Raw genomic sequence first — 16,589 nt, forward strand, 5'->3', positions numbered from 1 at the left:
AACCGGGGTGGGGGGTGGGGTGGGGGAGAGATTGTTGGGAAAATGAATAAAGATCAACTTAATGAGAACGATACAAAAGTTTTTGTAAGAATTTCTATTGCTGTGACAAAACACCATGACCAAAAAGCAAGGGGGGGGGGGTCTTTTGGTTTACACTTCCAGATCATAGTCCATCATTGGTGGAAGTCAGGACAGGAACTCAAGCAGGGCTGGAACCTGGAGGCAGAAGCTGATGCAGAGGCCATGAGGTGGGGGTTGGTCCTGCCTACTGGCTTGTTTCCTATGGCTTGCTCAATCGGCCTTCTTATAGAACCCAGGACTACCAGCCCAGGGATGGCAGCACCCAGAGTGGGCCCTCCCCCACAGATCACCAATCACCAATTAAGAAAACGCCTTACAGTTGGATTTCATGCAGACAAGTCTTCAACTGAGGTGCCTTCCTCTCTGATGACTCCTGCTTGCGTCAAGTTCACACACAAAACCAGCCAATACAGTATCTCAGTAAAGCATTGCGCCAATGTAAAGCTGGGTGTTCCACAGTAGGCTTTAGTTGTCTTATTTGGCAGGCCAGAGAACTAAGCAAAGGGGGTTTGGTCCAGACGGCACAAACTCATGAGGGATCTGTGAGTATGGACCACTTTCCTGCCCCTTGGGCTGGCCTCTATGTGGTCTCTATATGGAAACAGAATCTTCATTAGTATGTGGTTGGTCTTGGCTATGCACTAGCTGCGCAGGCAACCCAGAGGCTTCCTCAGAATCAGGCTCTCTAAACCGTGACGTTCAGGGTCCCTCTCAGCCGGTGGTCTGTCCTGACAGTACCCCGGCCTTCATCTCTTTGCTACTTCCAAACATTGCATCTATCTCTCCACATGGTACCTTGACAATGGCTCCTCACCCAGCCTCCTGTCCTTCTGAGTGTCTCAGCTCAGTGAGTCTGCTGCACCTGTAAAGATGGTGGCAGTACAGCTAGGAAATGACTCTCACTTAGACTGCCTAATCTCATGCATGGAAATAATTGTATCCTAATTCTAAGGTGAGGTTCAGAGTCAAGTTGACTTGGCCAAGGTCATATGGTGAGTTCCAGCTGAACCCATAACCACCCTCACAAACCTAGCTCAAGGGTGTAATGGGCTGGTTCTGTCTATGACAATGTTCAGTGCTCGATGTCTCTTTTTATTTTATTTTATATATATGATGAGTACACTGTTGCTTTCTTCAGACACACCAGGAGAGGTCATCAGATCCCATTACAGGTGGTTGTGAGCCACCATGTAGTTGCTGGGAATTGAACTCAGAACCTCTGGAAGAGCAGTCAGTGCTCTTAACCACTGAGCCATCTCTCCAGTCCTCGATGTCTCTTTTGGATGAGAAGACCAAAGGTCCCCTCCTGGCCACCCCACTTCACAAAGAAAGTTTTATTGACTTGTTTTTATTGACTTAGTAGCATGCTCTGCTGACTTGAACCAGAGAGGTGTGCTCTAAGCAGCCCCAATGACTAGATGTGCACTCCCTGGGGGCCTTGGCCTTTGTCTTGGTAGATTCTCTCAGCTCTATCAGGACTGTATGTGGGCACCGGAGCTGCCTTTGCTTCCCCAGGTTTCTCCATGACTATGCTCGAATGTGGTGGTTTTCTGAGAACCCCTCGATTTCCTCTCCTATGAGTCGTAAAACTACATGTCAGTGTAATGCCTCAGGGGTGAGTGCAGAAGTTAGGGTCTCAGGGTTTCTATTGCTGTGATGAACACCATGGTCAGAGCAACTCTGTCAAAAAAGAGTTTATTCAGCTTACACTTCCGGGTCATAGTTGATCATTAAAGGAAGTCAGGGCAGGAACTCAAGCAGGGCAGAACTTGGGAGTCAGGAGCTGATGCAGATGCCAGATGCCTTAGTGGGATGCATGCATACCAGCTTGTTCTTCAACCTGCTTTCTTCTAGAACCCAGGACCCCCAGCCCAGGGGTGGCTCCACCCACAATGTTCTGGGCCCTGCCCCACTGATCACTAATTAAAAAAATGCCTTACAGGCTTGCCTACAGCCCAATCCAAATGGAGGCATTTTCTAAATTGAGGCTCCTTCTTCTCCCTCTTCCTCCCTTGTATTAGTCGGGGTTCCCTAGAGTCGAGAACGTATGGAAGGTCTCTATATTAAGGGAATTTATTGGAATGACTTACAGTCTGTAGCTCAACTGACACAACAATGGTCAGTTGTGAATGGGATGTCCGAGAATCTAGTTGTCGCTCAGTCTCACAAGGCTGGGTGTCTCAGCTGGTCTTCTATATAAACTGGAATCCTGAGGAAGTAGGTTCCAAGAGATGTGCTGGCAAGGAAGTGCAAGCAGGAGAAGAGTGAGTCTTTCTTCTTCCAATGTCCTTACGCAGGCCTCCAGCAGCAGGTTTGGTCCAGATTAAAGGTGTGCACCACCCCTCCCCCTAGACCTAAGTAGTTCTTTACTTGGAACTTGCTCTGTCCCAGGCTCGCCTTGAACTCAGAAATCTGCTTGCCTGTTTCCTGGGATTAAAGGAGTGTACTACCTTGCCTGGGCCTAAGTGTTTCACAGCTACTATGGCTCAAGCTCTCCATGTCAAGATCCGGGTCAGAAGCCCATGTCTTCCAGCCTCAAGATCTGGCCCTCCATTTCTGTAGTTCATTCCAGATGAAGTCAAGTTGATAGCCAGGAATAGCCATCACAATGGTAGCTTGTGTCAAGTTGACATAAAGCTATCCAGCACACACCCTAAAGGAAAAAGGCAGGTTTTGCCAGAGTAGAGGTCAGCCACATTCATATTCTGTGTCATACACAGAACTTGTACTGCATGTTGCAAAAAGGAGTCAGCACACACCCAACATTCTCGGCTTAGCACACACACACTGGCCACAGTTAAGTAACTCCTCCTCCCAGACCTGATGTTCCTGGAGGAGTTTTGATACTGGCAGACACTAACTAGATTGATGTTTTCCCTCCCCCCCCCCAGCATATTTTATTTATTAATTTTATGTGTATGTGTGGAAGTCAGAGGACAGAAAAACATTTAGAAGTGGTTCTCTCCTTCTGCCATATGGGTCCTGGGGAATTGAACTCGGGTCTCCTTTACTTTCCAGTCATCTTGGTGGGCTCTACATGCAGGGTTTTGAGAAGTGTTTGGAGCCAAAGGTCCATGAAATGAGGGAGGAATGGACAGGTTGATCATGAGAGAGGTATAGACACCCCAAGTCTCAGAGACCTGACCGATCACTGTCCAGAGCAGGGTGGGTGTGGCCGGGGCTGACCTCTGCTTGACAGAAGGTCTGTGTCCTCCCATATGGTCGGCTAAGGGATGAAGCTTGGCTTAGGTTTTTAGGTCCACAGGCTCTTCCATTTGACAGCTCTGTAAATGAAGCCCAGCTTTAAAGATCCGATTCCTGTCTCTGCTTGTTGGTTTCTTTAGGCCACAGGCAGCAGGAGAGTCTGGAAACTCCAGGTATAGACAAGAACCTTGGGGCATGCTGTGTGGCACCAGCAATGTTCTGACCCTGGGCCGTTATCACAGTTCCCTTTACTCACAGCCCAAACTTTCAAATATCTGACTCCACTGAGAGGAGTGGTTCTAGAAAGTTCCTGCAAGAGAACCTTGCTTTAGGCCCAGAAAACAGGTGGAAGTCAATCTAGGTTGAATCCTATTTTGACTGTACAGATTCTTAGAACTTGCTCTGTAAACCAGGCTGACCTTGAACTCACAGAGATCTTCCTGCTTCTGTCTCCCGAGTGCTGGGATCAAGGTGTGTGCCACCAGGCCTGGCTTCAATTGTTGTTTTTAAAGAGAACCCTCTTCAAAAGACTTGGTTTTTCTCTTTATGCATGCATGCATGTATGTGTATATGTATGTATTCACTGTATGTATGTATGTATGTATGTATGTATGTATACATGCATGCATGTATTCACTCTGTGTGTGTCCTGAGTGTCATGTGGAGGTCAGAGTATAATTCTCAAAAGTTGATTCTCTCCTCCTTCTTTGTAGGATCCACGGATCCAACTCAGGCCTGCCATCTCTCTCTCTGCTGAGCCATTTTACCATCTGTTTTGAGATAGAGTCTTGTGTAGCTCAGCTGGCCTAGAACTTGCTGTGTAGCCAAGGTTGGTCTTGAACTCCTGACCCTAATGTTTTCATCACCCAGGAACTAGGCTCATAGGCTAGTACCATCATGCCTGTGTTTGCATATAGGAAGCAATTTACCCCTCTATAGCTTTTTTTTGTTATGGCTGTTGTTAAGAATTATTAATTTTATTTTTCCCAAAATAATCTCTTACAGTTCTTTTATGTAGAGATATTTGTGGTTCACAGATCATTTCCACCTCTCTTGTTCAATTTCTTAAAATGCCATCTGAATTATGTTTTGATTAAAAATCTACCCAGTTTCCTAGAACGTACCTCTCGGCTGACTGGCTGTACCTGGGGCAGACAGATGTGCAGAATTCAGGATTCGGCTTTCAGTCTCAAGAGAATGAGTGCTTTCTTCCATAGAGTGGACCTGGGTGAACAGAGAGACCTTAACAGATGACTGCAGAGTCTGGCTGTGCATTAAATATTTCCCCAGGGGTGTACATGGAGATGTTCTTTGTGTTAATAAAGTCTAAATTTTGCTCTTTGGATGGCAAAGTGGGCTAGCCCCTGGTCTGCTTTTGTTCAGTACCCAATTCTTTAGGGAGGCAATTGGTGCAGCCATCACTGAATACATACAGTATTGAAAGTGTCAAGTGTAGGGTGGCTCATGAGGACTGAATGAATGGAGGACTGACTGAATGGAGGACTGAATGAAGGGGTGCAGTAGTGCCCCTTTTAGGGGCCTGGAACTGTGCCTCTTAAAAACAGACGCAGTTTACAACCCTGGCTGTATGTGTACTGCATCATGGGTAGCTATTTTGATAGCTTAAATAGCTAAAAGAATGACTAAAATTAAAGTTCCCAAAAGGGGCTCAGTCAACCAAGGTGCTGAAGGAGAAAGCCTTACTCAGGGCAAACCGCATAAAACATAAAATTTCAAATTTCTTCCCAAATTTATTTCTGACTGCTAAAAAGCAAATGCATATAAATTTTAGAAATTGGTATTAAAATGCAAATAAACCAGGGTGAACACAGCTGTTGTTGAGGACTTAACAGTAAGATGCCTTGCAGGGTTGGGTATGAAGGGTCCCGCTGGGTCGCCCTGGTTGACCTGGAATTTGCTTTGCAGACCAGCAGGGCCTTCAGCTCTGAGTGCTCTGCCTGCTTCTGCTTTCCAAGATCAAAGACTTCCTGGGTGGCACAGTTTGGGGAATGCCATGTCTTCAAGTGGCTGGTCTATCATTTGAGGAGCCAAGATGTAAGTACTTTTCCTGGTTTCTCCAGGCAGGAGGAACACTTTAATGGGACAGGATCTGACCAGCATGTCTAAACCCACTGTCCACAGAACTGGCAGGATAAAGGACCATGCCATCAGGAATTGTCCGTGGCCAAAAGAAGGACTGTGTGAGCCGAGAGAGACCCATAAAGACAATGGTTTATTCAGGACAGCTAAGGTAACATGGAGACTGTATTGGATCATTACACCTCTAGTGGAGGAGTGGCCACCTGTGGGGACCGGCAGTTTCTCAGAAGGCTGATTGGCTGGCCTGTCCTTAATATTCTCCGGTTCTCAGCTGAAAAAGTCTTATGAGCATTCAGACAACAACAACAACAACAACACAAATCCAAAACAGCATGACACAGAACATTTTGGGATGAGAGACAGCCTAGGATGCCCCAGATCATCACCACCACCACCACCACCATCATCATCCTCATCATAATTTAAGCAATGGACCTCTGAAGGACAGGTCTACAAAACATCTTTATTCATTTGTTACATGTGATGTTTAAATAGAACGTTGCTTTCCAACTTCAAACTTTTTTTTTTTTTTAAATCCCTGGAAAATAAGACGTTTGATTCACCTTAACAAAAACTCACCTAGGAAGAAACATTTTTTTAGCAAAATGTTATTATAAAATTCATTAGAAAATACTGTCCTCTTCATTTTTCTTTTTTTTTTTTGCCAAAATGTTACATAAAATCCTTATTAAAAATACACGCATTAAAAATACACAAGTAGACTCCACACAGCACTTGGCTGTGCAGAGGGAGCCGCATTCCGGAAACATACAGTTAAGCACATCAGAAATTACGATGTTAACTTGGAATAGTGCAAATCTGAATTACATCCTGACATGAAGGCATGCAGGTCACTGGCCGAGAACACAGCAGAACAGAAGCAGAGCAGGAAGCAGTCACAGCCACTATTTAAAAACGTTTTCCTTTTTATTACATTAATTTTTTTTCAAAAATACTTTTCTTTACAATAGAACTCCTAGAAAATATGTACAACCTTCCTCTAATAAAATATAACAGCAGTTAAATATATTTGAAAATAAGATGGGTTTTTCCATAAAATATATCTGTTAACTTTTTATATACAAGCTTTCTCAAAGGGAGTCTAAATGCATCACTGAAAAACCACGAGTCAATGGGAACTGTGTGAAGACATTAACCATCAGGAAGAAAAGTTCTTTGGGGCCTGGGAGGGGTGGGGGGGGGTGGGGAAGGGGCAGCTAAAACACAACACGCACATGCAGGTAAAATCATTTCCGGAAAAAAAGTGCAATATTTTAATCAGAAGTCAATTAAACTTTAAGCTGTTAGTCAGGAAATACAAACACAGGTATCTGAACTGTCTCATTAAGGAGGAGTTCTTTGGTTATTTCAAGTCAAAATATTCCTTATGCTATTCTGCATGACAAATCAAAATGAACTGTGCATTGGATACCGGCGGTGGTAGGTCAGCTTGTTTTCTAAGGTTTCAAACTGGGCAAATCCCCAAGCGGGAGGAGGACACGAACTTCCTCAAGTTCTCTGGGCATTTGCTCTTTTCTGTAGCTAAGCAGACACCACGACAGACAGGGCCCTGGGGTCTGCTGAGGAGCGGCAGCTGGAATGGTTTTAAAGGAATCTCATGCACAATGCCCAGGGAGTTCTTAAAGCAACACTTGTGAGGTCACACACAGGCTAGACAACCCTCCAAACGACAGCAAGGAAGATGTACCCTCCACCCCCCATCTAAGAAGGACCTCAAGATAGTTGTAAAAACAGTGATGGACAGGAAAAGAATCTTTGTAAATAGTTTTCTGTTTGTGGCTTTCCTGAGACTCAGAAGCCACTGCCTGAGAGGGGGCTGCGGTGCCCTGGCCCCGAGTATGTGCCAAATGGTTTTGTAGAATCCAATGTGAACGGTGTCCAACCTTACTCCTCCACTAGGATACTCTAATGCCAGGCTGATCACGAGCCAGCACAGTGGCCAGGCATGACAGCTACACTTACACAGAACTGGGGAGTCTACTCAAGGAGGGTTAGGAACTAGAGACACCTGGCCTGGAGGCCATGGGCCGTGATCAAGGGAGGCTGACGGGCATCCTCTGTGCCAGGGGGAGTGGTCCAGTCTGACTGTGCACTAGTGGTGGGAGGGGTCAGCCCAACTCAGAACGAAAGCCTAGGCAATGACATTTTTGTCCGATTACAGGTTTATTGCCTTCAGTACAAATGGCGTCCCCTGCTGTCAGGGACAGAGCAAAGTCGTGTAGCTTAGACAAGTCTGGAATCGCTTTGGTAAGTGACTTGGAACAAATACATTCACTGTTTGAATGCGAGCATTGTAGCAAACTTGAATCTGGACACATTTGTGTTGACTTTCAAAGCAGTTGAAATTGTATCTGCCATCTCTATGTGTTTGGAAAAGCCCTATCTCTCCACAGCTAGCATCTAGGCAAACCTCAGTCCAGCACACGTCAGAGCAAGTCAGAGTGAGAGAGGTTTCACAGTACGTTCAAGTGGTGCAAAGTAAGTTCAGAACTCCACTGGCCATGGACCATGTTGAAAACAGAGAGGGAGGGAGGGAGGGAGAGAGAGAGAGAGAGAGAGAGAGAGAGAGAGAGAGAGAGAGGTGTTAATTCTTCTGATTTAACAGAGAGAACTTTCTGGCAGGTCAGAACAGAATAAAATAATTCTTCGTGGGAAAACATGGCCTAAAGTCCCAGAATGAATGGGATAACCTGCTACCTACTTACATACATACACATACATACACATACACACACACACACACACACACACACACACACACACACACACACACACTCACTCACAGCAAGTTTGGAGATAAAAGGCAACCCGGGTGGCTGACATCTGAAAGCAAAGCAACACGAAGGTGAAGCTCATCCCGAGGGGAACGGCCTCAGGAGAACATAGCCCAGATGAGACACCTCTTAAAGATAGTTGTGCCAATTTTTTATTCCCCCCAACCCCCAACAAAAACAATGTAAAAGAAGGTAAAAGAGAAAGAACTGGATTTTCCCCTCCCTTAACCTGAAGAAAAGGACCACTTTTTAAACAGGTAGTTTAAAAGGGTTTCCAAAGGAGCAGGAAGTCCAGTTTCTGCAGACGACAGAGGTGGAGGCCGTGGCTTCTGTGTCTCTAGGTGATTAACGGGGGTTTAGAGTTCTGTATCACCCTGAAGCAAAACTGAATCTTGGTCATCCAAGAGGAGATCCGTGCCTACCACCTCAGCCTCGTCCATGACGCCTAACTGCTGGACCACATCATCATCCAGGATGTCCACGTCCTTGACTGGTTTCATCAGACTCAGTTGGTCCAGGGGCAGCAGCTCGGGTGCCCCCACCGGCCCCGTAGTCCTCTCGATGGTGGCTGCCATTTCTGCTGCAAAAGCCGCCTTCTGAGCCTTCTGCCTCTGCTGCTCCTCTTGCTGCCGGTGGGTTTTCATGTGCGCATTCCGGCTTTTGATCTTAAAGAAGACCCTGAAAAGGAGGGAGACAGCAGTCTGTGAAACCTGTGGGCCGACCTTAGTGCCTAGAGATACAGATGCCCGTTTCCCAAAGTTTCCCGTAGCATGCAGGTCTGGTTTGCGGTGGCTTCTTCTTGCTGTGACCAGTCATCTCTCCAAGCGTTATGAGGAAGAGGGATGGGGACAGGAAACCTCGGATGGTGTGTCCTGTTTCCTTTCTGTGCTAATGGAGACTGCAAAGGGTGTCCAGTTTGTCCACGGTCTAGCCTCTCCTTTGGCCTCCTCCCATTCCCACCCCTAACCACACCATCTGGGCTGGAAAACCCCCGAACTCTGCTGATGACAGTCTCACTATAAAACCGCCCATCTCTGTCCCTGGCTTCAGGACTTCTTCAGGTCAAAGGGCTGGAAGGTTCTCCCTGCACACACTTGGTATGCCCCTTTTCCCACTCTACCTTTTCCTCTCTACCACCTCTTTTTGCTCCAGACCCCCCTTGGCAACCATAATTACCATTTCATACTGTTTTCTTTAGAATGAAAGTGGGTCTTGGCTAGGAGAGGCTGTGCCCTCCCGGAAAGCATCTGGCAATGTCTGGAGACATATTTGTTGTGACCAAGTCAGGAGGTGTCTGTCTAGCACAAGGGTGATGCTAACTGTCTCATTTTAAAGGTCAGTCCTCTCTCCTATCCCCAGGCATGAAATCATGTGATCCAAAATCTCAGTGGTACTGCAACCCTGGGATAAAAGGATGCCAGTCTTTAGAGCCAGGATCTAGTCTGTTTATTATTCTAGGCACTGGCACACAACTGTGTCTGTTCATTGATTACTTTTTCCCTACTGCTTTTGGGATGTGTTGGGAAAGTGAGGCGGTGAGGCAGAGAGCATGGCCTGCACACGGTACACCATTCACTAGCTAGGCCATTTTCAGGAAAGTCAGCCCTGAGAGAAGCATGTGTTTATGGAGAAAGGATAGCATGAATACAATTTAGTCACTCTCCCAAGCTAACCAACCAATCCGACAACCAACAAACCCCTCTAGCCAGCCTGAGTTCTGCAGGTTGAGGGCTTCTGTCTGGACATGTGGAAAATGAACAGGATTAGAGCAGCTGACAGAGGCTGTCTGTGAACTTGTTCAGTGTTGTTCCTATCTGGCTTCCCTCATGCGCCCTGCCATGTGTGTGGGCATGCACGCACACTAATTACAAGTAAAGCCAAAAAAAGAAAAGATATCAAGTAACATAAAGACAAGAAAAATGCTCACTGTGTGCTTTTTGAAGGGCAGTTGGAAACATGAGATATGAGGTAAGTGCTCTCTTGCCCATACCGATCAGATGCTACACATCGGCACACAGTGAGACTTCCCACAGATGGGACTCAAGTCTAAGCATGAGGCTCATGGCTTTACACCCACTTTTAACATATGGCTGGACAGACTTTTATACTTTTTTTCCCATTCCATCCATCCATCCATCCATCCATCCATCCATCCATCTATCTGTTGGGGGTTGGTCTGGTGTTCAAATGCTAAATACTGGCCCTCAAGATCTGGTTGGAGTCCAGACGAGCACATTCTCATGTTGTGTAAATAAAAGGGCTGACAGACAATTACTGGTAGGTGGTATAGAATAGCAGTATTCGGTTACCAGGCTACGGTTGCAGGTAGGGACCAGAGGGTGGACAGAGAAGGAGAGAGAGGACAGGAGAGAGAAGGTGGTTGCCAGGAGACCAGATGGCTTGGAGCACCTGGCCAGGAGAAGTGCACCCTGAGGACAGGTTGAGGGAGCAGGAGCAGCCTGGGCGAGACTCAAAACAGCGAGTAACAAAGGGCCTGTGGCTTGGATACAGGCAGAAATAGCACAGAACCTGCCCAATCTAGGCTTACAGTGTATAAATAAAGTATCAGAGTTTTCTATCTTTTATACGGGCAAGCTAGAATAAATTCATTTACATGTCTGTCCATCCATCTATTCACCCATCCATCATCTGAGACAGGCTCTCGCAAGACAGCCCAGGCTGCCTTTGAACTTGTGATCCTTTCCCATCGGCCCCCATGTGCTGGAGACACAGGTGTGCACCCTTGCATCAGTGCTGAGTGGCTTTCAGCCATTTTTTGAATGAAACAAAGTTTCACAGTGTAGAACTTTTCATCTGCTGTGTCAAATGCCTTGTTCACCAAATTTTGGGTTTTAAGATTAGGGATCCTCAGCCTGTGGAGTTTTTGCCTGAGAAGGCCTGTCACGGGTGTCACACCCCCATGGCATGAGGTCTGTAAACACGGAGGTCAGGAGACAACTTTCTGAAGTCAGTTATCTCCTTCCACCACGTGGGATCTGGACTTGTCGACAAGTGGCAGCGAGTACTTTGCTGAGCCCTCTCATCACCCCCTCACAGGGCTATCCTAAGGAGCATCACCCCCCCACAGGGCTATCCTAAGGAGCATCACCCCCCCACAGGGCTATCCTAAGGAGTAAATGAATCAGGAGTCTAAAACTCCATTTAAAACAGCCTCAGGCAAAAGCAGGGATGACCCACTCATTGCAGAATGCTATGGAGTTGCCTGATATATTATTATTATTTTTTAATATCACAATTGTTCTTTTTATTTGGTTGTTATTTTTTATATGAGTGGGTGTCTGCCTGTATGTAGTTCTGTGCAGCATCTGTGGATGCTAGAAGAGGACATCGGATCTCCTGGCATTGGAGTTACAGATGGTTGTTAGTTATCATTTGGGTGCTAGAACTAAACCCAGGTCCTCTGGAAGAGCAACCGATGTTCCCAACTGCTAAGCTATCTCTGTAGTGAGAATTCTGGATTTTTATTTTAAAACACAAAATTATTATAAGAATATGTTTTTGTTTTATCCCCAGGTGTGAGGCTGTGGGGTCGCTTTGGACTGTCTGTAGCTGTTGACTGTGATTTGTCTCATGCTCTAGCAGAGGTGTGGTTTTGACAGCTGCAGATAGTTTTGGACATTGTTTCTGAATTTTTCAGAGGGTATATAAATGCTAGGGCCCGGAGAGGTGGGGTTGGTGGTTGTTGGTCATTCAGGGGGGTTGTTTGTGGTATGTTAGTAGTCATGTTCAAAGAAGAAATAAAAAGAAAGAAATTAAGATTCAGGGATCTTTATCTCTCTTCTCTATCCTTCTTTCTTTCCTATCTAGTGACAGAAGATGAAGGGGGAGGGGATAAAGAGTAGGAAAAAGAAAAACCCACAAAGTAGCAAAGAACAGCTACACATCTCTGTTGCAGGATATTTGATCACATTGGGAGCCCTGAGATTGTTATATACTGAAAAAAACCTCTTTCTAGTTGTGGTGTGGCTCAGTCCTTAGCACACACCTTTAATCCCCCAAATGAAGGTAAAGTTAGTTTGTAGAAGGAAGCACCCATGTTTGAAAGTGATGTCTATCTGAGTGGCAGAAAAAGTGACGAATCAGAGAAAGATCTGACAGAATAGGCTATCTCCAACTCTCACGAGGAGAGAGGGGAAAGGGAAGCTACTTAAGAGAGCACTGCAGAGAGAGGACGAAAAGAAGGAGGGCAGTTTTACCAGGCAGTTATAGAGAGAGGTTACAGGTGAAGACAGACACAGGTGAAGACAGAACGAGCCAAAGAATGAGGAGCCAGAATTAGAATGTATTGCCAGAGTTAGTCTGAGGTCAAGCAAACAAAAACTCAGAGGCTGAGAGAGAAGCCAGTGTGAATCAGTCAGCTAGGCAAAGAGTGAACTAAGCTGACCACACAGCTAGAGTTTGAGAGAACAATAAAGGGCGAGCTTATTCAGCAGTAAGTCCCAGAGGCACAGATACAATTGTCCGGGCTAGAAGCTTCTAGGACCAGGCTTAGGTTGGCAGACTGAAGCAGTAAGCCTTGGGGACAGATCAGGCAAATACAAGTTGCTTTTACACATCTTTCCAGCTCATCTGACATATTCTGTAAGGACATGGAAACCGAGGTCCCCACTGGGCTCACTTACAGAACTAAGAGAGTCTCCTGGTAGGTGTCTCTCCAGGTACCATTCCTTATATGCTTGAGACGCTAGAGACTATAGAGAGACTAACAAAGCCCTCCCGGCTCTCAGGGTGTGAGGACGCTGGGGCTAGGCAGACTCACTGAGAAGGAGGCTGTGAAGGATCCATGTATTTTACCACTAGCTAGGCTGTTTGCAATGTAGCTAATCAAAAAGGAGGCAGAAAGCTGGAGCATCGTGGAGAGGCCGGGCACTGCAGCTGGACACAGCAGAGTTTAAACCTCAGCTCTGCTTTCCTGACTGCGTGACTTGGGAAAAGTTGTTTTACCTGACTTTAAAATCTTTCCTTGTAAACTAAGCGTGAAGGCGCCTTGCATTGGATGGAGCTTTTCCCTGTGGGGATTGTGTGAACTCACATACATGAAGTATGTGGTAGGATAAAAGCCCGCTGTGCTAGCTATCGTTCCTCTGATCTACTTTTAGCTTCCTACCTTAGGTGCTGTTTTAAGTTATATCTAAAGGGACAGGGGCGAAAAGCAGGTTTTATCCCATGCCTGGGCTTTAATCAACAGGATGTGCCAGCTTGCATCATTATGATATAAAGGACAGAATACCTCATTTTAATGTGATGTTAGAGAATGTGGAAATCGATTAGTGATGTCTGCTGTGGGCAGAGGCATGACTAGAGGGTGTGAGAAGATCTATCTGCACCCCCTGGGTGGTATCAAGGGGAGCCCTGAGAATCAGCTAAAGAAACAGCCCCCACAGAACCATCATTCACTTTGACCTTGGGTTTGGTCCCTGGTTGAAGTGTACCTACTTGCCACACTCCTTGCAGGGGAAGATGGTGGTGGGGTCTGTCTCTCCACTGGTGGTACTGTGAGATGGTGAACTCTTCACTGAGCAGTACCCACTCTGGGTGCCACCTGGCTTCTGCTTCCCAGAGGGGACAGTACCACGGGTCTTAGCCACCTGGTTGGTGCCACCATGGATGCGGGCGTGGCCGTTCAGTGCCTGTCGGGAGCTGAACACCTGAGGAAGAAAGGGAGCCACATGACATCTACAGTCCTGAAAAGGAAATTAGGGTTGTTAGTTACTTGGCGGCAAAACATGGGATACACGAAACAGCACAGGGCTCACACAAGCAAGCACTGGGCGTGTGGCACAGAAAGCAAAGCTCAGACACCCCAACCACCAACTCTGTGGGATAGGACTTCCTTCACTGGTCTAACCAGAGCACAAGGCCCCGTGGCTTAGTACCAAGGACAAAGCTCTTGTTTGAAAGCCAGGAGACTCAGCCTCTGCTCTAACTTGAAACTCTGTTACAAATATCAGAGGCCATTAAACCACTGGATTCTCAAATACTTCTCTTCCCCCCATCAGTAACTCATTGTTTTAAATCTTGTTGCTTTCTGTAATGCTGGGGACAGAACCTGGGCCTCAGGCTTGCTAGATGAATGCTCTCGCTCTGAACTACACCTGCAATCCAAGTGTACCGCAGAAGCCAAAAAGGCCAGGCTTTCTTGTAGTTTGGGGGACAGGGTGTCACTCTGAAGGCCTGGCTGGCCTGGAACTTATTATTTAGACCAGTTTAAAACATGATTTCTAACATGAGACAAGCCTCCTGCCTGTCTCCCGAGTGCTAGAACTACAAGTCTGTGTCACTATGCCTGGCTGGGAATACACAGACCAATGACTTCATTGAGTTAGAGTCTAGTCTGCAGTCCAGGCTGGCCCTCACCTCACTGGAGAGCCGAATTCTTTATCCTCCGGCCGTCCTCCCCCAAGTGCTGGGAGTACAGGTGTCTACCACCATGCCTGGCTACTTTTTCAAACACTGCCACAGAGCTGGGCTTCTTGGCCTCAGTACTATGGATACGTGGGGCTGGACAGGTGGTGACTGTCCTGTACACGGCAGGTGTTTAGAGGCCTCTGTGGCCTCTACCCACCAGATGCCACTCCACCTTCTCCATCCTAGCAAAAACGTTCTTGCAGGACCAAATTATCCTCTGTCCAGAGCCACTGAAGTACTGGGCTATGGTCCACAGCCCCCCAAACCAGAAGCCTTTGTTCCATCTCAGTGGCTTTTAGGTGGCCTCTCTTTGTTCGGCTCATGGGTCTTTTTTATTACAAAAAAATCTATTTTTGATTTACTGAACTCAGTCTTCATTGCTAGGCATGGAATAAACCATCAATCACACTTTCTTTAGATTTTATTTTTGTTTTGTTTCTTTTTTGTTTTTAGGTTTTTTGAGACAATGTTTCTCTGTGTAGTCCTGGCTGTCCTGGAACTCACTCTGTAGACCAGGCTGGCCTCGAACTCAGAAATCCACCTGCCTCTGCCTCCCAAGTGCTGGGATTAAAGGCGTGCGCCACCACTGCCCGGCAGATTTTTTTTTTTTAAAGTCATTCAGAATGTCTCTCTTGCTGAGCATGTCTGATTGGACAAAGTAAAAGATGATCCCCTCACCCAGCAAAAACAAACCAAACCCAAACCAACACCACCCCCTGAATTAAAAACCAAACATTTATTGTACCCTAAAAAGTGAATTGAAAAGGGGCCCAGTTTCTGAACAAATTTACCAAGACACATTGTCATATAAAGTCACATTTTAGTCTGCAGGAAGCCATTTGAGCAGTTCCAAGGTGCAGAGGCCAGGCCACCAGAGATCCAGCATGGTGGCCATTTCTTGTGCTCTCACAAAGGGAATGGAACGTGTACACACTTCTATTTTCTATTTTCTGTTTTTGACATAGGGTTTTGTTGTGTAGTCCTGGCTGTCCTGGAATTCACTCTGTAGACCAGGCTGGCCTCACATTTAAACTTGCCTCTGGGGGCTGGAGAGATGGCTCAGTGGTTAAGAGCACTGACTGCTCTTCCAGAGGTCCTGAGTTCAAATCCCAGCAACCACATGGTGGCTCACAACCACCCATAATGAGACTTGATGCCTTCTTCTGGTGTGTCTGAAGACAGCTATAGTGTACTCATAAATAAAATAAATAAATCTTTAAAAAAAATTTTAAACTTGCCTCTGCCTCTCAAGTACTGGGATTAAAGACGTGTGCTACCACTGCCCGGTTTACTATTTATTTATTTATTTAATTCTATTTATTTATTTATTTTTTAAAGCCTTTTCATTTTTCTTAAAACATTTTATAACATATTTTACTCATTTCTTTCTTTTGAGACAGGGTCTCACTATGTAGTCCTGGCTGGCCTTGAACTAGAGAAGTCTGCTTCTGCCTCCAGAGGCTGGGACTAAAGGGGTGTGCCACCTGCCCAGCCCAGGATATAAACACTTTAAAGTCTTTCTTTAAATGGCAGACTCAATGACAGCATTAATATGCTCTATATTAAACAAGCAAAGATGAGCTGGACAATGGTCGAGCTTCCTGGGAAGACGGTAACACCTTTAGAACATGTCCACGCTAGTGTGTTAGGCTTTAAGAAACACGATTTGGGGAAATCTCAGCCGTGCAGACTGGTGGGGACAGGCAGGACACACAGAAGCCATGCTACACAGCCTCTAGGATGTGGAGCCTTAGAGGACATTGGCCCACATTCCGGCAGGCTCCTCTGTGCTCAGGAGGAGGTGGTGGGGTCCTCCAGACTCTCACTCATCCTGGTCACATCAGTAAGTTGCTTAGTGAAGTTTTGTGCCCTCAGACTGCAGAGTCAAACTTTAGTTGCTTGGGAACAACTTGCTCAGACGTCACTAATGTGACATTTGGATATGAAAAGCTAAACCATGCAGAGAGATAAAACCAGAGG

The 16,589-nt window shown here is 46.2% G+C and overlaps 1 protein-coding gene across 8 annotated transcripts in view; it reads right to left on the reverse strand.

Annotated features, from left to right (window-relative positions):
* Nucleotides 1-5,828: 5,828 nt before the first annotated feature.
* Nucleotides 5,829-16,589, reverse strand: part of Trerf1 (transcriptional regulating factor 1) — a 221,557-nt gene continuing 210,796 nt past the window's right edge. For 5 of the 8 annotated variants that reach the window (XM_028766645.1, XM_028766643.1, XM_028766644.1 and 2 more), the window contains 2 exons: nucleotides 13,638-13,849; nucleotides 5,829-8,858 (listed from right to left, as the gene is read on the reverse strand). In XM_028766645.1, the coding sequence (XP_028622478.1) occupies nucleotides 8,537-8,858; nucleotides 13,638-13,849 (534 nt within the window). In that variant the 3' untranslated portion in view covers nucleotides 5,829-8,536. Of the gene's footprint in view, nucleotides 8,859-13,637; nucleotides 13,886-16,589 lie in introns of all 8 variants that reach the window. The other 3 variants (XM_028766646.1, XM_028766648.1, XM_028766647.1) reach the window with 3 other exon arrangements.

The sequence above is a fragment of the Grammomys surdaster genome, unplaced genomic scaffold (assembly GCF_004785775.1).
Source record: "Grammomys surdaster isolate TR1022 unplaced genomic scaffold, NIH_TR_1.0 169, whole genome shotgun sequence".
NCBI classification, from domain to species: domain Eukaryota; kingdom Metazoa; phylum Chordata; class Mammalia; order Rodentia; family Muridae; genus Grammomys; species Grammomys surdaster.